Source organism: Podarcis pityusensis, assembly GCF_964106645.2.
Source record: "Podarcis pityusensis genome assembly, chromosome: 2".
Taxonomy (NCBI): domain Eukaryota; kingdom Metazoa; phylum Chordata; class Lepidosauria; order Squamata; family Lacertidae; genus Podarcis; species Podarcis pityusensis.
This window is the reverse complement of record NC_138029.1, coordinates 84,239,784-84,263,974: the sequence shown is the minus strand read 5'-3', so window position 1 is coordinate 84,263,974 and position 24,191 is coordinate 84,239,784. Positions and strand designations below refer to the sequence as shown.

The 24,191-nt window shown below is 41.5% G+C and overlaps 2 protein-coding genes across 4 annotated transcripts in view; both read left to right on the top strand.

The window, feature by feature from the left end:
• Nucleotides 1-3,235, top strand: part of DNAH12 (dynein axonemal heavy chain 12) — a 102,009-nt gene extending 98,774 nt beyond the window's left edge. For both annotated transcript variants that reach the window (XM_080996630.1, XM_080996629.1), the window contains 2 exons: nt 36-103; nt 1,696-3,235. In XM_080996630.1, the coding sequence (XP_080852756.1) occupies nt 36-103; nt 1,696-1,886 (259 nt within the window). In that variant the 3' untranslated portion in view covers nt 1,887-3,235. The remainder of the gene's footprint in view (nt 1-35; nt 104-1,695) is intronic.
• Nucleotides 3,087-24,186, top strand: ASB14 (ankyrin repeat and SOCS box containing 14). 2 transcript variants are annotated; one of them, XM_080996807.1, is made up of 11 exons: nt 3,087-3,160; nt 4,238-4,467; nt 6,484-6,539; nt 7,170-7,301; nt 7,393-7,551; nt 8,467-8,712; nt 9,762-9,933; nt 12,139-12,682; nt 13,114-13,267; nt 15,056-15,239; nt 17,220-24,186. In XM_080996807.1, exons 2-10 carry the CDS (start codon nt 4,346-4,348, stop codon nt 15,232-15,234), a joined length of 1,764 nt encoding a protein of 587 aa, XP_080852933.1. In that variant the 5' UTR covers nt 3,087-3,160; nt 4,238-4,345; the 3' UTR covers nt 15,235-15,239; nt 17,220-24,186. The 2 variants fall into 2 exon arrangements, with proteins under 2 accessions (XP_080852933.1, XP_080852934.1); XM_080996808.1 differs by lacking the exons at nt 3,087-3,160; nt 4,238-4,467 and adding an exon at nt 4,962-5,012.
• The last annotated feature ends 5 nt before the right edge of the window (nt 24,187-24,191 follow it).

Below are 24,191 nucleotides of genomic sequence, written 5' to 3'. Positions count from 1 at the left end.
TTGTTTTTCACTGTTCTTTTTTTTTCTTTCATCAGAGGACTTCTAGCTGAACAATTTCCTAAAATACTCTTCGACGCAATGCCAATTATATGGATAAAGCCAAGTAAGTAAACTGGATATTTGGCAAATAATGAACTGGAAATGTCCCATCCTACTGTATAGTAGATCTCTTTCATCTTCAGTGACTCTTAGATTGCTTTGTTTGCACTTTCTGACTATATATTTTATTTTTTCTGTTTTCCTAAATATCTGGAAATCTTCTTTGGAGAAGAGATTTACTCTTTTCCTTCCTATGTATTCTTTTGCTGACTTAATTTGAAATGCATGTTTTAAATCTGAATCCTGGACATAGTTTGGAAACTGCAACATAAATATTTTTCTTTTGGTAGTGACTGGTAAACAAAGAAGAGTAGCATTTTGTTTCATGTTTGTCCATGTAGTGTCCTATTTGTCAGGATAACATAAGCATGACAAATGAATTATAATTATTATTTAACATATTTGTGCATTACCCCTGAAATAGAAGATATATGTGTGTGTGTGTGTGTGTGTGTGTGTGTGTGTTATCAAAGGGCCATTATTTCAGGGCTAAATCTGTAAAGAGTCTGATTGGATTGCAAGTGGGTGAACTTAATGATGACTTAATGGGTAAACAGAATTGTAATTGGGTCTGTGGCTCCTAAGTCAAATCTATGGGCTCACTTTCAGACTGTCCTTAAATAGATAGTATGTGATTATTATCCAGCACTGCATTCTTTTACTTCAGTATCTCTGTTAAACTTTAATACCTTTTGACAATTCAGAAGTTAATAGTATTTGGAAATCAATGTATTTCTGCATATACATTAAGGTCAATTACTCAGCTCCTTACACATGTAGGAGCTTGGATGTCATTCAGTATCAGAGCTGAAAAGCCAAGCAGCAATGTCATCTGTAGTACCTGTTGCAGGACTACATGACACCTGCCTTCCCCACTCGGGTGCCTTCCAGATGTTCTGGACTATTTTTGACTATGGGTGGAGGGCTGGCTTTTCTAATGCTCTCTGATGTTAAGCTCAAGCAGACTCCGGGTGCTGTTGGATCCAGTCCTTACTTTGGCTGTGCTGGTGTCACGCAGAGTTCCTGTCCCTGGTTTAAGATGGTGCCCAGTTCCTGGATGAGGGTTAAATTTAATTTCCTAGATATGTTTAGGTCTTGTTTGATTTTATTCACTAATTCCTGCCAAACCACATCAACAGCTTACAGAGCTGAAAGAATGGGTATATTTTTGAATAAACAAATAGACGTAAAAGAAAAACCAGCAAACCATACTCCCTGAACTAATTTGTCAAGGAGAAGTCTAAGCTAGAATCTCCCCCTTGACTTGCAGATCTGGTAGGTGTAGGATTTTTAAATATACCCTTGGGGCAGCCCTTATGACTTTGATAGCCCCGTCTGCAGCCTGAATTCATACAGTCCAGCAACAGATGCATCATGTTGGGTGGCTGTTCTTTTCTGCCTCTTGATCAAACTGATTCTGCTGTGTTACAGGGTAGCCTACAAATTGTTGCTTGCATAAGTTTGAACAGTAATTTTTTCTTAGGCTCTACTGAATAAAAAAACATATTTATTTAGCACTGAAATTATTTATGCAATACGGTATTCTCAATATTTTTTAACAGAGCATAATAAAATTTGTTTTTTTTCTCCTTACAGCAAAAAAATCAGCCATAAAAAAATCAAATGCTTACATGTGTCCACTCTACAAGACAAGTGAGCGTAAAGGAACCCTTTCGACCACTGGGCATTCTACTAACTTTGTCATTGCATTAATGCTATTAACTGATCAACCAGTCCAGCACTGGATTAAGCGAGGGGTTGCTCTGCTTTGCCAGCTGGATGACTAATGTTGAAAAACTCAGAATCAAAACAGGACAAGACGGGGGGGATTTCTTCCCCTAAGTGAAGAACTTTGTTACTGATGTAGTTTGATCATTTGAACTTCTAAATTGATTGCAGTATTTTGAATTTAAAAATTAAACGTGATTGTTATTCCTTTGTAAAGTTACTGATGTATTCTCCTGTTCTTTTGTAACAATATTGTCAGTTGCTAGGATAAAATAGTAGCTTACTTAATGTATCAACAAGGCATTTTGAGGCTGTTGAAGGATCACTTTCCTGTTGCTTACAGATGTTGGTTTTCCCCTCTCAACTCTTAATGTCCATTCAACTTGCCCAGAGCAGTAGTGTGGATTCAAAAGAAGTGGTGCAAGGCATCACATGAAAAGCAGAAAAAAAGGTGCACAGGGTGCTATTCAGAATAACAGCACTAGCAATTGCCTAGCATCCTGGAAGAAGAGAGTCTATATAACCAGTGCCAGTTACCCACTAGTGAGCACCTTCTGTGGTGCAGCATCTGCTGCCCACAGCCAGTCACTCAAAGCTCAAGGAGAAACCGTGGGGAGAGTCTCTCTCCCACCCAGATGGTGGAGAAAGAATGGTAAACTAAAAAGTTGCAATGTGACATTGTACTGGCCAGGATTAGTTATGCCCACTCTGGCACAGCGAACGCAAAGATATGTAAATAAATTAGAATATGTAAATAAATTAGAAATTTGTCCTAAGCGTTTGTCTAACTAAAGTTCAGCACATTTACATACTATTGATTTCAATGATAATTGAGAACCAGTTGGTTTATCTTGCACTAAAATCAATGGGACTTTAAAAATCCTCAAATTTGGGTGCATCACGTCCCCAGGTTTATGAAAAGTGTAGACAATGATATGTTGTCTGATATTTATCAGTTTTTAATGTACTGTGTTTTTGAAGCTGTTTTAATTACATTCCCATACATTTAAGATATTTCTGAGTGTGTACTATTGAGAAATGTATTTCCTTTAGCAATTCTTGAATTGTGATGAAAAATGTCTAGCCTTCTGATCTTTTTTTTCACATGTCAGGTTCATGTCTCTGAATTCTGCTAAGCTTCGTGTAATCCTCATGGGGAAACTTGTGGGCATGCATAACAGAGTGTCTTATGGTCAGGTATTTATAGTAAGTTATTAATGGATATGGGCTATGCAAGAAGCAAAGGATCATTTTTCAATACATAAAACGTCATACTTCGTTTTAACATTTGCTTAGAGTGTGAGGTCTTCTCTGTTTCAAATGTGGAAAAAAGGTGAGGAGGATTTGTTCTTTTTCTTAAATCTTTTTAATGAAATTCTAAAAGCAACAATAAAAACTTTAAAGAGTATATATGTACTTCTGGCATTTTTAAAATCCTATTGCAACTGTAGTACCAAAAACCTGCATGCTTTGCTTTAAGCCAAAATTATTGATGGTAAAATGTTTGGTAGCTTAGTAGATAAATATTTTCTGTTTCAAACTGCCTCTAGCCACATGCTTACTTTCAAAATGTTTGTAATACTTTTTCAGATATCTATTTGGTATCCATGAATAGTAGAAACCAGAACCATCTTACCATAGGGAGTGTTGCCTGAACAGTAATAGAGAATAACATTTCACCATATTTGCAATATGCATGGCAAATATTAGTGCTTTCATAAAGTAACCAGATCTGTATAACAGATGTAAATACTTGTCTGTCAATAAGGAAAAGCTCTGAAGCTATATGTTATTATACTTTATTTATGAAGTTAAATTCTGAGCAGTTTTACTCCAGAATTATTTGGGGGGGGGGTGTTAATGGGCGCAATCCACTTTGTGTCCTACATGCCTTCCAGAGTACTTGAAGAAATTGCAAAGATGTCCACAACATCTAATGTTATGAGAGAGGAAGAAAAAGTTTTCTCTATCCACTTTCTCCATGCTATGCATAATTTTGTAAGCTGCTATCATGTCACCTCTTCTCTAAACTATAAAGTCCCAAACTGTGCAACCTTTCCTCGTAGGGGAGTTGCTCCAGGCTCCTGATCATTTTGATTGCCATTTTCTGAACATTTTCCAACTCTACAATGACCTTTTTGAGGTGGGGCAAGAACACAACAGCTGTATGTTCCCCAATAGTTAAACAAGTATTGAGCAAAGCAATAGTAAAGGTCAAGAATAGATTTCTCAGCATCGTATCTGATGTGATCCCTTTTTTCCTACCATGGGAAAAATCTGACAGTGGGCAGGAAATCAAGTTGTTGCTTTTTAAAAAAGAGATCAATTGAGACTTTTAAGTTAAGACATCTCTGCTTTTGTTTCAGCTCTATTTGTTTCTAATTCTATATATTTATTTCCACATATATAGCTACTAATTTTTCTGGAAGTGCAGAAGAAATAAAAGAATTAGAAATCATCTTTGAAGCATAGAACAGCTATTTGATCCTACTTGTTTTCCAAGATATGTGGTTTTAGCATGTACAATACTACAGATATATATGACGATGTTGATGATGACATTCCAACTCAGTATGTCATTCAGCAAAGTTTGCAGGACATTCAGAAGAGTGAGAAAGAGGCTACAGCAAGAAATGACAGGTATGTATGTCCTTCTAGATATTGTTGAAACTTTTGAATGTGCGGCTTCAAAACATAGCACTGGATGCCAGCACTGGTGTAGCCAAGGGGAGGCAGGGGGAAGATGCTCCCCCTAAATCCATCAAAATCAATACAAATCTGAGGTTCTGCCCCCCTAACAAAAATCTTGACTACACCCATGCTGGAGGCTATAAACTCTTTCAATAGTGTTGTTATGGTGACATTCAATGATTTTGCATAATGTTATGTACATGGGTTTTTCTCCATTTTGTGTATTTGTTTGAGTGTGAGTGGTTATCATGATATATGTTATGGCTAGTGAATAACATAGTCATTTTAGTAATGATTCATCCGAAGTGAAGCATTGTACATTCATTAGCCACACTTTTACAGTTCCTTTCCTCAGAAGATTCAGAAGTCTTGTTCACCTGTTGCACTGGAAAAAGAGGCAAGCTGTCTCCATACAGCATCGTTATCATCAAAATCAGTTAATTAAGTTTCTCCTGACTTTCCTCTCAAAGTTGCCTAGGGTGGCAAACAACAAGGTAGTAAAACAAAACATTTTTAAAAGTATTTTAAACATTTAGAAACAATCACATACAGACCCTCATAGCTTCAGCTGCAAGATGTCTAAGGCTATGGGATGACACCAGAGAAGGAGAAAGAGAATTTTAAGGCTGGCAGTTGCATTAATGATGAATCCTATATTCTCCCAAAGTATGTCCACTACTGAATGCTGCCATCAAAGGTGCCATTGTGTGTCTTTGAAATGGCAGCCTTTCCCACACTGTTTCAAACCTCCTGTCAGAATTCTGGTGACACAGACAGCAAAGGGCTTTTAAATCCCATTTATTTCAGTGGGAGAATTAAGCCCTCCGGATGATCTATGCTGCTGCAGCTCTTTGAGACAGGGGTCAGCAAACTTTTTCAGCAGGGGACTGGTCCACTGTCCCTCAGACCTTGTGGGGGGCCGGACTGTATTTGGGGGGGGGGATGATGCAAGAGCACCACGAGCCCCGGTGGCTGCTTACCTGTGTCTTGTGAGCGGTAGGGGCTGGCAGCAGCAGCAGAGGGACAATGAGCAGTGTGCGAAAGGGCTCCGGAGAGGGGTTGCTTAAAATGGCGGCTGCTCGAGTGCTGCTGCTGCTGCTGCTGCTGCTGCTGCTGCTGTCACCAACAAAGCCCAGCCCCCTTCCTCCTCTAGGCAGGGCGGGGAGAAGCCAGGAGGAGGGAGGGAGGAGGTGCCGCTGGCACCGGCATGTGAGGGAGAGGAAAAGAACGCACACGTGTGCTGGTGATCCACGCAGCGATTCCCAGACCGTCCGCGGGCCGGATCCAGAAGGAAATTGGGCCTGATCCAGCCCACGGGCCTTAGTTTGCCTACCCATGCTTTAAGATATCTGAATGGGAGACCTACAGGGAACCATGAGTGAAATTAAATGTCACACTATTATGAATGTTCTGTCTGCACAAACATTGCCACTTGCCAGATTGAACAATCTTCTCTCTTCCCCAGATTGGCAAAGGCTGCTTGAGTCTTAACATACTTTGGCGGAGTTGCCTGCAGCGTTCAGTAGCTCTTGGAAAGCACTGCCCATAGGCCATTGTTGAGCTTTAGGGGATCAAATAATTACACTTTAATTTTTCTTTTAACTTGCAAGCAGATATACTTCTATGTGGCTAAATAAGCCCCCTAAATGTGCAGATATCATTACCTTATTTTTAGTGCTCTTGTTTTATTTCTAAACTGATAACTGACCATCCAAGCACGGTATTAGGGGGGATGATTCAACAAAAAACACCAGAAGAAACTGAGCCAGATCCAAACGCCTTGAGGGTAAAAAACAAACATATTAAATGTCTATTTGGAGTGATAACAAGTGAGCATTGTCTCTTGTTTCTTTTCATGTTTGGGGGAGAAATATCCTGAAGGAGCAATGCTAGGAAGCTGTGCAACAAGAGGGAGAAATTAATAGTTTTGGCTGATTTTAATTATTATTTTTGGTTGTCTTTCAGCTTTAATTTTGCTACAAGTACAGATAACAGGAAGATCATCACTGCCATTCGGACAGTTAAGTATCTGCTTTGACTTCTTTGGGGAATTAAGTGGGATTCCAACACAAGGAGGAGTACTTTATTTCCTTTATCTTGCACAGACTTTTAAAGAACTGGATTCATTAACTGATAATGAACCATCAAGTGATGTACATGGATGTGTGCAGTGCTTTTTTTCTAAAAAAAAATATGTTTAGGGGTACTCTCATTTTGACTCAAGAAAACCACCATTTTATAGTTCAAATCAGGAAAAATAAATACAGTAAATACAATGAAACTGACCATTCACCACACTAGATTCCAACTCCTGCTTCACACATTAAACACTCGCCACCGTGACAGGAAATGAGGCCACCATCGGGGGTAGCAACGGAACTGATGATTCACCATGCTATTCAATGGAACTGACGATTCACCGTGCTAAAGAAGAAACTTTTTTTTTAATAGTTTCTTCTCCCGTTAGATACACAAAATGTTTAGGGGTCTGCGTACCCCTGCATCCCCCCAGAAAAAAAAGCACTTGATGTGTGAAACTTCCCCCTTCACCATTTTAATTAGAGTTCATTAGGGTTAACAATGCTCATATATATCTTTGGACATAAAAAGCATGAAGGGTGCATTATTGTGACCTCTTTCACCCTTAACAGGTGAAGAAGAGGCTTTGCTTAAGTTAATGAGGTGTGGCTCTGCTTTTCGGGAAGCAGACCAGCAAGGGTGCCTTCCTTTACATGAAGCTGCAGCACAACCCAACAAGAATATTCTAGAAATAACTCTGAAAGGTAGAAGGATCTTCCCCCAGCTTTGTTCTCAAGTCAGCTTTGTATGCTCACTTGGTGCCAAAGCCATGTGTCTCTCCTGATTATCTTTCAGCTTCACACCCCGTGGTGTGGCAACTGACAAACCTGAAAGGGGAAACGCCTCTGTTTGTAGCAGTGGACAAATGTCTTGAGAAAAACGTCAAATTTCTCCTCATCAATGGTTTTAATCCTGATGTGAAGAATGAAGAAGGAGATTCTGCTTTAATTATTGGTAAATCAAATTGCAGAGTTTCATGTAGTGATTTTTTTGGATGCTTTTTGTGTTTTTAAAATAATGTGAGTGTATCAAACCTTTTTCTCATTTTGAGAAAGACTCGGGGGACAATTGTCTATTTCAGTACTGGTCAAATGGCAGACCTGAATTTGACTCATTCCGCTGCCTTGTCTTACCTTTTCCCCTCTCTGAGCCGTGCTGGGACTAGGGGAGGAGTCCAAGCTATAGACAGCAGTGGCAGGGTTGAGGTTTGTGACTGAGGGACAGCACTCAGATCACCTTGCCCTTTCTTATTTCCCCTTTTGTTTGCAGGGCATCTAGGTGTGCTGCAAAGCTCTGTGCCATGGAGACCCAGCCATACACCATTTTAAGTTGCCCAGAGGCCCTCTGTACCTTTATGAAAGGGTGTGCTTTGGATAGGAAGCTGCCATTGGCCCACACAGTATTGTCAACACTCACCTGGGTTTCAGGAAGGAATCTTTCCCAGCCCCACCGGGAGGTCCCTGGAATTGAACCTGAGACCTTTTACAAATAAAGCATGTGCTTCTCCCCATACCTTGATCAGCTAAGATCAAGCAATGCTTTCTGCTCCCCTCTTTGGTTGCACCCCATTCAAAGGGAGGCCCACCATGAACCGGAAGGAGTTCGGGAGGAGTTTCTTCAATCTCTGAAAAACCCAGCACAAGACTGTCAATATTAGTTGCATTTTGCTAAATTTGGGACTGAACACAAAGTCTGATTCTAAGTTTAGCCCCTTGCAGTGCTACATGACCTTTATTGCTGTGTATAAATAGCATGAGGGAGCCAAGCAATGGTTTCTCCTGTCTTGGTTTCACAAGAGAGGGAAGCTTTTGGATTTGATGTCTTTTTCATTAACCGTGTAAAATGCTGCTCTTTCTTAACATTTTACAGCAATTAAACACAATTCGTACGAAATTGTCTCCTTGCTGATACAATTTGGTGCCGATGTCAATCTCCAGTGTATCAACAAGAGGACAGCTTTACATGAGGCGGCCAGGCTAGGCTTCAAAAACATGGTGGAGCTTTTGCTTTGGTCTAAAGCAGATCCGGATCCACGGAGTGCATATGGACTCACCCCTCTCGCACTGGCAGCGCAGAATGGGCATACAGAAATTCTGGAAATTCTATTGCGTAAAGGTGAGGACTTTCATGCAATTACTTGGAAGTTCAGTGGTGCACCTAAGGCTAGTTTTTCTGGTAATTGCCAGAGCAGTCCTGTGATAGAATGCTGTTCTAACTAAGGGAACACAGGTATAGAATTTAAAATACTCTGTACGGAGTGGATGGCAGAGATTTTTGACCAGGCATATACAGTACATATATGTTTTTTCTCTCGGTCTTTGAATGCTCATTCACAGCAGCCAACCCATAATGATCTGTTGATAGCAAATCTTAAGGAGCCAATGCTGATGGAGAGGTGTATACACTGGGAGTTTTGCAAAACTTTGCTGGGTGAGCAAAGTAAGAAAGACCTTTGCTAAAAAGTGCTCATTCAGCATTCTCAGTTGGTATATCTGGCAAGCATCTCCAACACACATTTATGTTTTGTGTTCACGGATACCAATTCAGCTACTACAAAAAAGGAGCCAAGAGACATAAAACATAAGGTAGATATTACATTACAGTGAGCATTGAAACATTGGAATGAAACTCAGTGTATATATTCAGGACATGATTAAAAGTTCAAAGGTCACTGTGGCTCCTGAGTGTGGGAATTTTGTAGACGGCCCATTCTGGGTGTGGTTGCATTTGCATTGAAGGAAGAGGTTTCTAGTTTGGGGATACTAGTGGCAAGTTGATTCTTTAGCTCCATCATACCTTCAGAACATGGATGTAAGGCATAAAGGACAAAGAAAGGATGGATAAGGTTTTAGAGGCATCAGGAAGCAGAATGGGAACTGAGACTGTAGTAGCAATTTGATGTTATGTGTGTGGATGTGAAGAAAGAGACCTGCTAGTTTGTGAATGTGTTGCGCCACTTTTGCCTACAAGAGCCCTTTATTCAGGACTGGTCCTGTTGCAGTGTAATACTGATCCCATATCTCAAAGTTGTTGCAAAAAACCCCAACTTATTCCAGCACAACTCTTTCTGAAAGAACTAGAATTCACATTATAGCAGTCTGGGGTGCTATAATGAGGGTGCTAAGTACTATTGCACTAAATCTCTGTTGCTCTTCCTCCCTTAGGTGCCAATGTTCTTTCCCAGGCATCTGATTGTGCATCCATATTATTTGAAGCTGCTGGAGGAGGAAATCCCGATTGTGTCTCTCTTCTTCTAGAGTATGGAGCTGATGCTAATGTACCAAAGCATTCAGGTCACCTGCCCATTCACAGAGCTGCTTATAGAGGACACCTCTTGTGAGTTATGAAAGCCAACAGGTTATACAATTGGGATGGAGGTGGGTGGGTGGGGTTAGTGGAGTTAGTCATATTCCCGGGGCATGTCAACACTGCCTTGCAGGTCGGCTCCCTCCCAAAATCTGCCTTGTGACATAACTGTTTGCGGGAGATGAGCAGGGCAATAATTTATCATATACTCATCTGCAAGTTTGATGTAAACAACCTGATCCAAACCTGAAATGATGGTGATAATAATGATGAAAATTATTATTATTATTATTATTATTATTATTATTATTATTATTTATTATTATTATTATTTGTACCCTGCCCATCTGGCTGGGTTTCCCCAGCCACTCTGGGCGGCTTCCACAGAAACCAAAAAATACACTAAAATATCACACATTAAAAACTTCCCTGAACAGGGCTGCCTTAAGATGTCTTCTGAATGTCAGGTAGTTGTTTATCGCTTTGACATCTGATGGGAGGGCGTTCCACAGGGCGGGTGCCACTACCGAGGCCCTCTGCCTGGTTCCCTGTAGCTTTGCTTCTCGCAATGAGGGAACAGCCAGAAGGCCCTCGGCGCTGGACCTCAGCGTCTGGGCAGAATGATGGGGGTGGAGACGCTCCTTCAGGTATACTGGGCTGAGGCCGTTTAATGCTTTAAAGGTCAACACCAGCACTTTGAATTGTGCTCGGAAACGTACTGGGAGCCAATGTAGGTCTTTCAAGACCGGTGTTATGTGGTCTCGGCGGCCGCCCCCAGTCACCAGTCTAGCTGCCGCATTCTGGATTAGTTGTAGTTTCCGGGTCACCTTCAAAGGTAGCCCCACGTAGAGTGCATTGCAGTAGTCCAAGCGGGAGATAACTAGAGCATGCACCACTCTGGCGAGACAGTCCGCGGGCAGGTAGGGTCTCAGCCTGCGTACCAGGTGGAGTTGGTAGACAGCTGCCCTGGATACAGAATTAACCTGTGCCTCCATGGACAGCTGTGAGTCCAAAATGACTCCCAGTATTTATACCCCACCCATCTGGCTGGGTTTCCCCAGCCACTCTTGGCAGCTTACAGCATATATAATGATATGTCAAACATTAAAAACTGCCTGATACAGGGCTGCCTTCAGATGTCTTCTAAAAGTTATGTAGTTCTGAAGGGAGAACGTTCCAAAGGGAGAGTGCCACTACCGAGAAGGCCATCTGCCTGGTTCCCTGTAACTTCTCTTCTTGCAGTGAGGGAACCAGCAGAGGGCCCTTGAAGCTGGACCTCTGTGTCCGGGCTGAGCAATGGGGGTGGAGACTGTCCTTTAGGTATACTGGGCCAAAGCCGTTTAGGGCTTTAAAGGTCAGCACCAACACTTTGATTTGGGCTTGAAAACGTACTGGGAGCCAGTGAAGATACTTTAGGACCAGTGTTCAATGGTCCCAGCAGCCACTCCCAGTCACCAGTCTAGCTGCCACATTCTGGATTAGTTGTAGTTTCCAGGTCACCTTCAAAGGTAGCCCTACGTAGATCGCATTGCAGTAGTCCAAGTGGAAGATAACCAGAGCATGCACTGCTCTGGTGAGATAGTCCGTGGGCAGGTAGTGTCTCTGTGCAGTCCTCCATGCAGGTTCTGCACTTGCGCAGAACCCTTGTACAGAAGCTTCTAGGGCTAACTCAGTAAATGTTTTGGGTGCAAAGGTCTACCAATTCAACTGAAATGCATTCCTGAGCAGACAAGATCAGCAACATCCCACTCATTTCTTTTCTTTCCAGCAATACCACAGCAACATTTGGACCTTTCTCCTTTCCTTGTGTTGTTGTTGTTTAGTTGTTTAGTCGTGTCCAACTCTTTGTGACCCCATGGACCAGAGCACACCAGCTTTCCTTGTAGCTACAAACTAAAGCTTCCTTCCTTCCTTCCTTCCTTCCTTCCTTCCTCTCTCTCTCTCTCTCTTTTTCTCGCTCATATGTTTCCTCAATTTGCAGTTTTATTTTTGATATATTTATGCATTTTCTTTTTCCTCTTGGGATCTTTGTCTGCCCATGTGCCTATGGCACTACGTTACATCTTTTGAAAAGTGCTGAAGTCGTAGGGACAAACTCCCAACACATGCAGCTACAACCTCTCCTCTTTTGCCTGAGTGAGGAGCAACAAATGACCTGTTGTCCTCATTGTCAAAAATTCATCAAGCTAGAGCTTTCTCGAAGAATATTTTGATTTGATTTGTTTTGCTCCCTAGAGTTGTACAGATCTTGGTTCCAGTGACGGACAGTGCTGCCATCAAGGAGAGTGGAATCAGTCCAGTTCACTCTGCAGCCGCAGGCGGACATCCTCAGTGCCTTGAGTTCCTTCTCAAATCTGGATTTGATGCCAATTTTATGTTGCATCAGAGAATTCGCAAAGGCTATGACGATGAGAGGAGGTCAGCCTTGTATTTTGCTGTCTCTAATGGGGATATTGACTCTGTTCAGTTGCTCCTGGATGCTGGAGCCCTACCAAACCAAGACCCAGTTAACTGTCTCCAGCTGGCCTTGAGAATGGGCAACTACGAGCTCATTGGTATCCTGCTTCGCCATGGGGCCAATGTAAACTATTTCTGTAGGGTTAATACAACACATTTCCCATCAGCTCTGCAGTACACGTTGAAAGATGAAGTAATGTTAAGGATGTTGCTGAATTATGGGTACAATGTTCACCGCTGCTTCGATTGTCCTCATGGAGCCAGTGTGCATTCCCAGTACATATTTGAAGGGTGGACCTCAACTGTTATCAAAGACACAATGGTGAGTGCTTCTGATGGGAGGGAGGACTGCTTACATTTGCACCATCTTCTGATTTGCCCCTACAACACCCATCAGGCTATTTCCCCCCAGCTGGGCTCCAGAACTGTGAGTCTGCATATGACTGGATATTGTCACAGTGGAAGAAATAAGCACTCTGTGTATTAGCATTTCAAGGCAAATAAGGAGCCTGATAAATGGGACTGCAAAATCAAATGCTACCCTTAAGATGGCACTCCTTAGAGTAAATGGCTAGTACTTGGTTATCCTGTGTGCAAATGGTGTTATTTTTTTTCTGAACTGAATTTGCTGTATGGCTGGTTTGCTTTGCTGCAGTTTTGGCCAGGGCTTTACTGGGTTGAGTCCTCTGGGGGACTTTAATAATGCAAAATGCTGAATGAACTGGTCTCAAATGCTCTTATTTTTTCTCTTAGTTCTGTGAGGTGATAACAGTAGCGTGGTTAAAGCACCTGTCCGGGAAAGTGGTGCGCGTGATGCTAGATTATGTTGATCATGTCAAGATCTGCTCTAAGCTTCAAGTTGTACTTCAAGAACAGAAACTCTGGCCGGAAATCCATGAAATTTTGAGTAAGTGTCAAATACATTTTAGCATCTTGAGAAATGTGATATTCAAATATGAGGAACAGAGCATGTTGCCCTCAAATTACCAGTTGCATCACATTTGAGGGTGCAAACTTGTCCTTGCAAGGGCCTCCCTGAATCCCTAGATCAGACCTATTCTTCCAACATTCAAGGCATAGGAGCTCCAACACTGGAGCCTCCCTTTCTGCAGCAACCTTGGTCCAACCAATGTCAGTGCTCTGAAGTCAGCAGCCTCCAAAGGGATGTGGCAGGCAGTGGTTGGAGCCAATGGGAGGAAATGTAATGGCAAGGTTGGGTAGGGATGTAGCAGTGCAACGTTTGTATTTCATTCACCACCACCCTTAGAAGCTTAAAATATCATTAAAACAATTGCTGGATATGGGTACAAAGATCCACCAGGTTTGGTTTTGATAAATGTGACTCAAAGCCACAATACTCAATGTAATTGTTGTGGGTCATACTGACATCACCCATGTCTCTATGAAGTCACCTAGACTGCCTATAATAAACCCTTCACTGTATTGTAAGGAGAGAGACATGTACACTTGTGTTATCCAGACTTCTGGATAGAAGATGACTTGTCGGCATGGTGCACATGTCAAGGTAAGCTGGGAGCAAACCTTGGCTACAGATCGTGCTTAAGGAGGAAAGCGTTTAACCACAATCTTGCATTCATTCACGTTAATCCAAACCTTTGCTTAGCTGCTGAACCACACTAAGCTAAAAGGACTAGGGAGGATCAAAAGTGTTGTGATCTCTTTCTCAGCAGCCACCAAGTTCATGTTAAGCCATGGTTTGGCTTAGCATTATGTGCAAATGTCGACATTGTGGACCAACAACCTCTCCAACTGACTGAGCAGAGCAGAAAAATCCTAAGGGTGCATCATTTCTAAGCCCCTTTGTGTCTGCCAGGACAAAAAGAGTGGATGTGGGATGATTTTCTGTTTTCTATCTTGCCTATTTGGCTTTAAAGGGGGGCGGGGATCCTTCCACTGAGAAGGAAAATAACTTTGCAAGTTCCCAGGTTGGCACACTTTTTTGGCCTATCTAGGGGGATGGTGGGGGAACAAGGCACGCTGCCAATGGATCACTAATGCACTGCATAAGTGATACAGTAAGGTGTGTATTCAAATGCTGAGTACATGATTTATATCCTACTCAGCACACTGTGTACTTGCAAGAGTCAATCCACAATGGGATGGCTGAGCTGACACCTGCTTTTCTGCTTTGATTGATCAAGGCCCTGGACCAGTTGCCACAGCTCACAATTTGCAAAGGTTTCAATAGGACAGAGGCTACACATGACCAAAAAAAAGTTTGATGTAATAAAAGTATTAGCCTTTTTTATATCACACTTTGCAGTGTTCAAAGTGTTTCCAATTACTTCTCCATTCAGCCTGAGAGCTTTTTCCTATCCATGCAGAACAATCTGTTTACTCAAGTGTAATTCGCACTGTGTTCAATGGCCCTTACTCCTTGGTAAGTAGGCATAGGTTTGCAGCTTGAGAGTATTACAGTTCTTCCTATCTTGAGAGCCATTTATCTCATCAGATGTTGTTCACAACTCTGGGAAGCAAATAAGTCATATTTTTAAAAAATATTTTAAAAATATTAAATATTTTTTTAAAAATAGGAAAGACAGTGATTTATGCAAGGTCATGCTTATAGATATCATTGGCTGTCCTGTGATTTAATCCTGGGTACCCACTCCCACCAGATCAAGAAGTTTCAAAAGCAGGCCTAATGATGAATGCATGTTTTCTCCTCCTCCAGCAAACACCCGTTCTCTGCAACATCTTTGTCGTCTGAAGATCCGCAAGTGCTTAGGACGCTTGCGTCTACGCTGCCCTGTCTTCCTTACATTTCTGCGATTACCAAACCGTTTGAAAGACTACATTCTCTATAAGGAATATGATCTCTATGGACAAGGAAACCTCAAAGGAATTTACTAATGCAGGTATATATAGAGTTGTATTGGGAGGGGGTCCTATACGTAATTCTGTGCATGTTTAAGTTGTAGCTATTGGAGTCCTTCTGTTTGTGAAAGAGTTGATTTAGCCCAAGTATGTGGCAGCACAGAGACCACAAAGAACAAAGCTTAAGTAATGCAAAGTACTGCAGTTTCTTCCCCTTTTACATCTCTGGATGTCAAACATCCCAAGGTATAGAGACTGATCCGCTCATTCTTTGCAAATTACATATAAAGCAGATGGATTAATAAAACCCCAGTCACATCAGGAGGGACATGGTTTCAGTTTCTCCAATCTAACCACACTAAAATAAATTTTTTAAAAAATTATATATAAGCTCTTACAAACAATAAGAGCATGTTTCTTGTTCTATTGGAAATAAATAAAGACATTATTCCAGCTGTTAACTTTTTTTATTAAGTACAATAAATGATCTCTGACTATATTAAATATATGAATAAGATTCCTGAATGACTGACAGACTTAAAATACATTTGACAAAATTTCAGGATCTTTTTAATTTTTTTGGATAACATGATGATGGTGATGACCTTTGAGGGAGCAATTGCAAACAAAATATATTTTACATAATCATTACAGAAAACCATCTTCTAAAATTGACTGGACTTTGCCAAGGTCCTTCCCAGATAGGTTTATTAGTATCTAGATTTCAGTCTGCAGTTGACAATACCAACTTGACAATCACTGGATATTATTAACAAGTATTCAGGCAAACTGTATTAGAGTCTTAAAACATTGCAAAAAAATCACAATCACTAGAACAGGACCAAACCATTACATTACTGTAAGAATTTGACCATCCACTACATTATAAAAGTCACCCATAATAATTATACAAGCTGCTTTGCTTGCATATAAACCTCACTATAGATCATTGTTCCTTCAGTTGTGTGCTGGTTTATTCTTTCTACCCGCTTACAGCACATGATCTTAGTCTACTGGTTGCAAATTCAATTTTGCAGAGCAAGGAGTACTCACATAAGGATCTTTAAAAAAGAGATGTCCAGGAATAGTAATTAAAAAATTAATCTTCACCAAACTTGGGTGTTAGTGCTTTTTTTTTTTTTTTTTTTGGCAGAGAACACAAGTGAGAATGCTGATCTGATTATTTTTTTTAACCTCAGATTCACATGCAAACAATTAAAAGGAATGCATTTCAATTACAGCATGTTAGGGAAGAGAAGGACATGCAAAAATATTTTTCATTTTGCTATATTTCTGGGTAACACAGAAAAGCACATCTTAGGAAGCTCACTTCTCACAAACATTTAATAATCTTCCTTTCTTCAATTTTTGGCCTTGAAACATTGATCATTCTAGTTTACAAAACTGAAGTATAAAAGATATAATAAAGCAATTGTGCTCACTGTGGAGTTTAGCTGTTCTGCTCCTTGACAGCACAATCCTATGCATTTTTACTCAAAATTAAGTCCCACTTGAAATGTGGTAGCTTACTCAAAGACCTAATCTGACAATGGAGGGTGGAACTGTTTCACTCTTTATTTCAAAAATAAAAGGGAAAGTTTGCTTCATGACATTACCGTACACACTAGAATCTTCCAATATGAACATGTTCTGGGTAGGAAACCTCATTTTTAACATACAATTTGAAGTGTGGCACTGGTGAGTTATGCATCATGACCATACTGACAAAATTGCCAGTTTTTTAGATACAGCGATCATGTCTAATAGTAAAACTAATGCAGGAAATAGAATGAACTTGCACAGTGATCAGATTTTTTTTCATGCCAGCTAGCATCCAAAGGCAAGAAATGCATAAAAATTCAAGCAACTAGATTTCTGTGCTCTTTCTCCTGGCCAGTCCAGTTCCTGCCAATTGTGTCTAGCCAATTGTGCTCTTAGTCTCCATTTGTTTCTCAAAAATTGTAAAAATAAAATACAATGGTCAGTAATGTGTTGTTTTTTTGCCCGCTATCCATCTCTAGAAGCAGAACCAGTGGATATGCTCCCAGTTCCATGGCTGAAGGATCTTATGCATGCTTCCCTTCTCCCCAAATATTCCTCACTGCTTGCACTCTGGAAGCTCCAGGAAGAAAAGGCACAACCGATTCTTGGCCTGGACATGTGTGATTCTCAGGAGTGCTTCATTTATTGGTGTCACACCCTTGGGCCTTGCCACCTCAGCCAGATCTACTGTTACAGGACCCAGTATTACAAGAAGAACCAGGGCGGTTGAGACAGCATGGTGCTTGAGCAGCAATGTTTAAGTCTAATTGACTTCTCAATGTGGAACCCATTGTGGAACTTTCAGAAAATTATTTTGGCCTTACAGCATCCTTCTGTTGAGTCACTGAAGTCTATGCCTCTCCTGCTCCTGTCCTTCCAGGTAGTGTTCTTAGTTGCAATCACACTGGATTCAGAGCTAAGTGCTCTTTCTTTAGCAAGATATCTGTGCTTTTTCATAAGGACAGTGTGATATAGAGTTGTTCCTTCTTTTGTGCCAAAGGTTAACATTAGCTTCCATGGCAAACACTGTCAACTTTTTGCCCTGATCTTGTCCATTCCCTTGGAGTGAAAAAGGCGATAATGTACCCTTTTAATGCCCTCCTCACATCAACAGAATGATAGACTTTAGACAAACAAAGCCTCTTTTGTGTCTTTTCATCCTACAACCTTTAGTTAAAAGGTGCCATCAGCTATCATAGCATGTTGGCTTATAACAGCATTTATTTCACCCTATGAAGCATTAAAGTTACCTGTAGCAAGAAACATTATGGTTCATTTAAGTAAATTTAAGACAACCACAGCAGCCTTCCCTACAAATGAATCTATTTTGAGACCTAAGTGATGGGTTGATCTTTACCAAATGCAATCACAAAGCATTATAAAATTGTTACTTATGTCTTAGGAGGCATGTGATATGTCTTGAAGACCTAGACAGCATGCTTTCCCCACCTTAATATCGCCTGCTTTTGTGAATCCCACTTGCTGGACTATCATTCAAAAACGTGGCACTGTTGATCTCGCCTGAAACATGCTTCCTTGATGATAGTCCATCAAGGCCTCAGATTATATGTTGGGGTAAGGGCAGCTTTCAGTCAGTATTATCTTCAAATGAATTTTCTTTTAATGTATTGTTATCTGTAACTTGTAATTTGTTTTACAATTTCTACTTTTTAACATGTTCTTCAAATTTTATGTTTATTTCTGTTTGATATATAACTGTGATGGGGAAGTCGGTATGGTAGCAATGCAGATTGTGTTACAGTGGTACCTCAGTTCTCAAATGCCTTTGAAGTCAAACATTTTGGAATTCAAATGCCAAAAACCCAGAAGTAAATGCCTCGGTTTTCGAACGTACCTTGGAACTTGAACAGGAAACGTTGCTTCCGTTTTGAGTTTTCCATATTGAGGCTTGCGTTTTGAGGCTTCCGCTTTCAGTTTTCGAATGTTTTGGAACTCGAATTATGTTAGAAAACCAAGGTACCACTGTATTTCTATTTTCATGTATCTTTGTGTCCTGGTCATGTCGTGAAAGATGCTGCCTAGGACAGAGTGAGCAGAGTAACCTACTTTCTTGAATTTGATGCATTTTCTGCCCTTCTCACTTGAGGGATGATTACCCAAGAGAAAAACCTTTCAGGTTAGACCAGTGGCCCCTTTTCTAGCAAGTTGTGGGACCTGTACACACTACATAAACCAGATACTTGCAAATTCATGGCTAGATGTCTAGACTTTGACAATGGAATTCCACTATTACGCAGGTATAAACGTACTCTCCCTTAATGATTCGAACATACAGATTATATATGGGAACAATTGACAGGTTTCAGTTCCACAAAGAGCATTAAGCCCTTTGAGATCAATATTTAACAGGAAGATAAAAAATAACTGGTTATATAAATGAGAAAATTTGGTATTATACACATTATAATACAGTGATTTAACATACATGTATACACACACATATACATATCCAAATTGCAGGTGACAATTGCTAGAGGTTAGCTTGAAACATGAGAACAAAGCAACTCATCTGTCAGATGAAGTGAACTGGCTATATCGAATTTTATATTCTCTGGGAGCACTGTTAAATATGGCTTTAAGGGCTCAAAAAAGTGGTATAATTGAATATAGATTTGCCAACTGAGCTGCCCAAAAATATGAAGACTTAATTAAAATTAGTCTACCTTACAATGAAGACAACTACGAACTATTTTGGTGGCATTCCCTCAATCTTATTCTAAGGGAGACAGAAGATGGCACTACTGCTCAATGGGTTCCTGCGGTCCATTCGGTTTACTGGAGTGATATCCCTCTCCTTCAGATAGCTTAGAACAGAAACACCCCCAATGTGTATGAAAAAGCGTCTTAACACGCATTACAATGAAGTGTTATAAAGGCCAAAATGAATTTCCCCTCCCCAGCTCTCTGGAGAAGGGTGGAAAAGGTCTGGCGTATTCTGAAAGGTCCTGAATATTGGCTGCTGCATTTTCTTGTGCTACAGAAGAACGAAATTCTCCTTTGGGTTTACTTTTCCCCAAAGTTAGGTGTTCTTAGTAACTGAAAACCTGCTGGGGTTGAAAGAAGCGATGCATAGATTTTGTAACGCTTGGGAAGAACATTGGTTTCTTCTCTCACCTTGTTTCTAAAAAGTTACTAAATATATTTTGTTGATTTCTTTTAAGAAGTGATTTAGATAAAAGGCAGACCACATGAGAAAGTGGTGAATCAACAGATTGAAATTGATTTCTTTATGTTATCTACTCACAATTTGAGTTGGTTGCCGATGCCATGAATGGGTTGGGTATTATCTCGTCATGTGACAGAGGCAGGAGAGCATTTAGCGAGGGCTCCTTCCCACTCAGCGGCGAGTGCCTCAGGAGCAGCCAAGCACCAGCCAGGGAGCTGGGGGCGGGCCTCGAGGGAAGGGCCAAGGAGGAAGCAAGCTGCTCCGTGGTGATGGAAACAAGCCCGGCTGGGAGGCAGGCGGAGGCAGCAGCACTAAAAAGCCGAAGTTTCACTTGCACATCAAGACACTGACAGATGATGTGGATTACAAAGCAATTGACATTTGCTGACTGTGTTGGCGATCAACTGCCTTTAGGATGGGAAACTGTTTATGATCAACAGATTGGTGTTTATTACATGGACCATATCAATCTGAACCAGACCAGGAGGAGGAGGAATGAAGCAAAACAGAAATCAGGCCTAAGAACTGAGATCACTGTCAAGAGAATGGCCAAGATCTCCTCAGGTGAGGGTGAAACGGGGAGGGAGGGAAAGTAAACAGCCCCTGAAAACATCACCACACTCTGGAAGATCTTGTTGACAAAACCCCTGCACGGAACTGTATCTGCATGAAGACTGATGCCTGCCATTGTCTACCTGGGACATCTCCTCTCCAAACCCCACCTGCGGGCGAGAGAAGGATCTCTGGTGGTGAGATGGGTGTCCTTAGTTTCTTGCCTCCAGTTATGTGCATTTCTGACTGGTATCTTTGCCTTGATTATGTGCATTGTATCGACAGCCAGTGTGAACTGGAGAGTGTGGCGTGTAGAAAACGTCAAGGAAATCGGCTCTGGAAATGTCTTGACAACCCTGCAAGGAGCTCAGGGAGCATCTGCAAGCGATGATGTTGGCCCTTCAATCCCATGGTTTCCTGATAAACAAGGAGAAGAGCTGCCTTCAGCCATCACAGCAGCTTATCCATCTGGAAGCCAAGCTGGACACAGTCAAAGGTTTGGTGGCTCTGTCTCCAGAGTGCAGCAACAAGATCAGAGCAGCAGCATCTCTGCTGAAATCTACCAAGGAAATTGATATCAAGCATCTGTCGATAATCCTGAGCCTCTGTATATCAGCTTCTCAGATCACGCCCATCGCCTACAATGGTTTCTGCTTCCTCATCAATGTGCTCAAGTTACCTCCACTGGTCAGGCTGCCAATGAGATGGTGGGCGGCAGAATCCAATATACAGAACGGAATTCCCATTCATGATCCGGAGAATTGTGATCATCACAGATGCCAGTTTTCAGGGTTGGGGAGCTCATTATCAAGGTCACTTTGCACAGAAGTGCTGGTCACCACAAAATCAGAAGCACTCGATAAATTGGTTGGAGCCAAGAGCTACCAGGTTGGTGATGTTTCATTTTGCACATCAACCATGTGCTGCTGCACACAGACAATTCCTCCACAAAATCACACATTTGCAGGCAGGGTGGGACAAGATCGATTTCTCTGCAAAAAGAATCACTGCTCCTCTTCAACTGGGGGAGGGGGAGAGGAACACCCTTAGTCTTGCAGGGGACAGCACTTTACAGGCAGATTGGCTGAGTCGCTCCCTTCTCGATCCGGGGGAGTGGATGCTCAACAGGCAAGTCTTCCACCTGATTCAGGAGTATCTAGGTCCATGTCAAGTGGATCTGTTTGCAATAAAGTTTCGTGTTATTTTTCCAGGTTCAAAGACAGTCAAGCGGAAGCATGGGATGCCTTGATGGTACCTTGACCAAAATGTCTCCTATATACCTTTTCCCTGCAGTCAATTTTGCAACGTGTTCTCCAAAAGATCATGATAGAAAGAGATCATCCTGGTGGCCCCTTTCTGGCCCTGCAGGCCTTGGAAGTTGGAGCTCCAAGAGCTAGCCATCTCAACACCTTGCCATCTTCTGGTGTTGTCCTACCTACTGCAGCAAGGACCCTTGTTCCATCCAAATCCATAGTGGCTATGTTTGACTGCATGACATTTGAACGCAGCTGTCTGAAACATCAAGGGTTGGATACAGCTGTCATCTTCACCATTTTGGCCTCATGCAGACCTTCCACTGTGTGGATATATCAAGCAACCTGGACCAATTTATCAACTTGGTGTTTCTACAGTGAAGCTGTGTCCACATAAGAGTTTCAGTTCTGGACATTTCCGGAACTGAAGCTCTATGTGAACTATGTTACACTTTCAATGCATGGGCTACAAAATGGTTTGAAACCAAATGCTTTAAAAAGGCAAGTTTCCGCAATACCTTCAGTTTTGTGCGCTACAGGTTGTGCCCCCATTTCACAGATTTGCAAAACTCATTAGTTAAACGCTTTTTGAGGGGGGCATTTCTGCAAAATCCATTAGTAGCACACTGTTTTCCTTCTTGGAGTTTGCATATGGTGCTGGCAGCACTGCAGAAACCACCGTTTGAAACTTTGTGCAAGATATCTGTAAAGCATCTATCCTTTAAGGTTCTCTTCCCTGTGGCCATTATGTCTGCATGTTGAGTGTCTGAGTTGTCTGTATTATTGGTAGCTAAACATCTGTGCATCTTTCACAAAGACAAAAGGGTTCTAACAGATCCTTTTTACGGAAGGTCCTTTCCCACTTTAATGTCCAGCAAGAATTGGTGCTACCTATCTTTTGTCCAGATCCAAAACATCTGAGAGAGAAAGCGTGGCACAACTTTGATGTTTGCCTTACACTGAAGGTGTATATTGAAAGGACATTAGAATCACTGACTCCTTGTTCATATCCTTTCAACTATGGGTATAAAGGTTGCTCCTTCCACCCTTGCAAGGCGGAGCAGGGCTTGCATACCTCTAGTGTACGAGTCACTCAAGTTGCCTCTGCCGTTGCACATATTGGCTCATTCCACTAGATCATGGGTAGGCAAACTTAGGCCTGGGGGCCGGATGCAGCCCAATCGCCTTCTAAATCTGGCCTGCAGTCAGGGTGTTTTTACATGAGTAGATGTGTCCTTTTATTTAAGATGCATCTCTGGGTTATTTGTGGGGCCTGCCTGGTGTTTGTTCTTTTTTTTTCTTCTTTTCCAAAATATAGTCCGGCCCCCGCACAAGGTCTGAGGGACAGTGGACCGGCCCCCTGCTGAAAAAGTTTGCTGACCCCTGCACTAGATCAGCAGCAACTTCAGCTGCGTTTATAGTTAATGCTCCTTTATTAAAGATCTGTAAAGCAGCTACTTGGTCCTCACCAAGTATATTCACCAGGCATTACAAAATGGACCTGTCTGACGCTATCTTTGGGCACGCAGTCCAACAGGTGCCTTAGTCACTGTAACTGCAGTTGGGACCCGCCCTAATTGGGAAAGCTGTGATACGTTCATCCCATTCATGGCATCAGCAATTGAATCAAACAGAACAATTGGTCTTATCTGAAGAGTAGATTTGATAGGCTACTGATGACATGAATGGGACCTCTCCCTGGTATAGACTGTAGTGATACTGATAATTTGGTTAGTTGCTGCATTGTTTTCAACGTATGTTTATTTAAAGTTTACATATTGAGCCAGGAGAGAGGCAGGCATGTGTAGAGAATTTTCATTCCTACTGTAAGTTCAATGCCTGTTGGAATTTGGCGAATCCCATAAAACTGAGGAATGACCACACCTGCCTCCCAGGGTTCTTTGCCTTCCTGCCTCCATCACATGATAAGGTAATATTCAAGTCATCAGCAACCTGTCAAGTCTGCTCTTCAGGTAAGACCAATTGTTCTTTTTGCATAAACTAAAGGATCTGACTATTGTAAAAACAGATGCACTGTTTTGTATTAATAGTGTTACTTTACTGGAGAAAAAGGCCAATGCATGTTTGATATAACTAAACTTGTCATGCACTTGCAATTAAAAATGATCAAGAAGAAGAGGGTCAGCATAATTTTCCTCAGTGATTCAGCAGGTTTACTGTAAATGCACTTATGCTGTATGTGGAACTGTTTCAGTAAAGGTAAAGGTACCCCTGACCATTAGGTCCAGTCGTGGCCGACTCTGGGGTTGTGGCGCTCATTTCGCTTTATTGGCCGAGGGAGCAGGCGTACAGCTTCTGGGTCATGTGGCCAGCTAAAGTCTTGCTAAATGGTATTTAGAGAAATTGTGCAAATATGGGCATGGATCACAGAATCAGTTTTATCTGAAATAATAGTTGGCAATGTCTCCATACAAATTGTTCTTCTCATCTATTTGTAT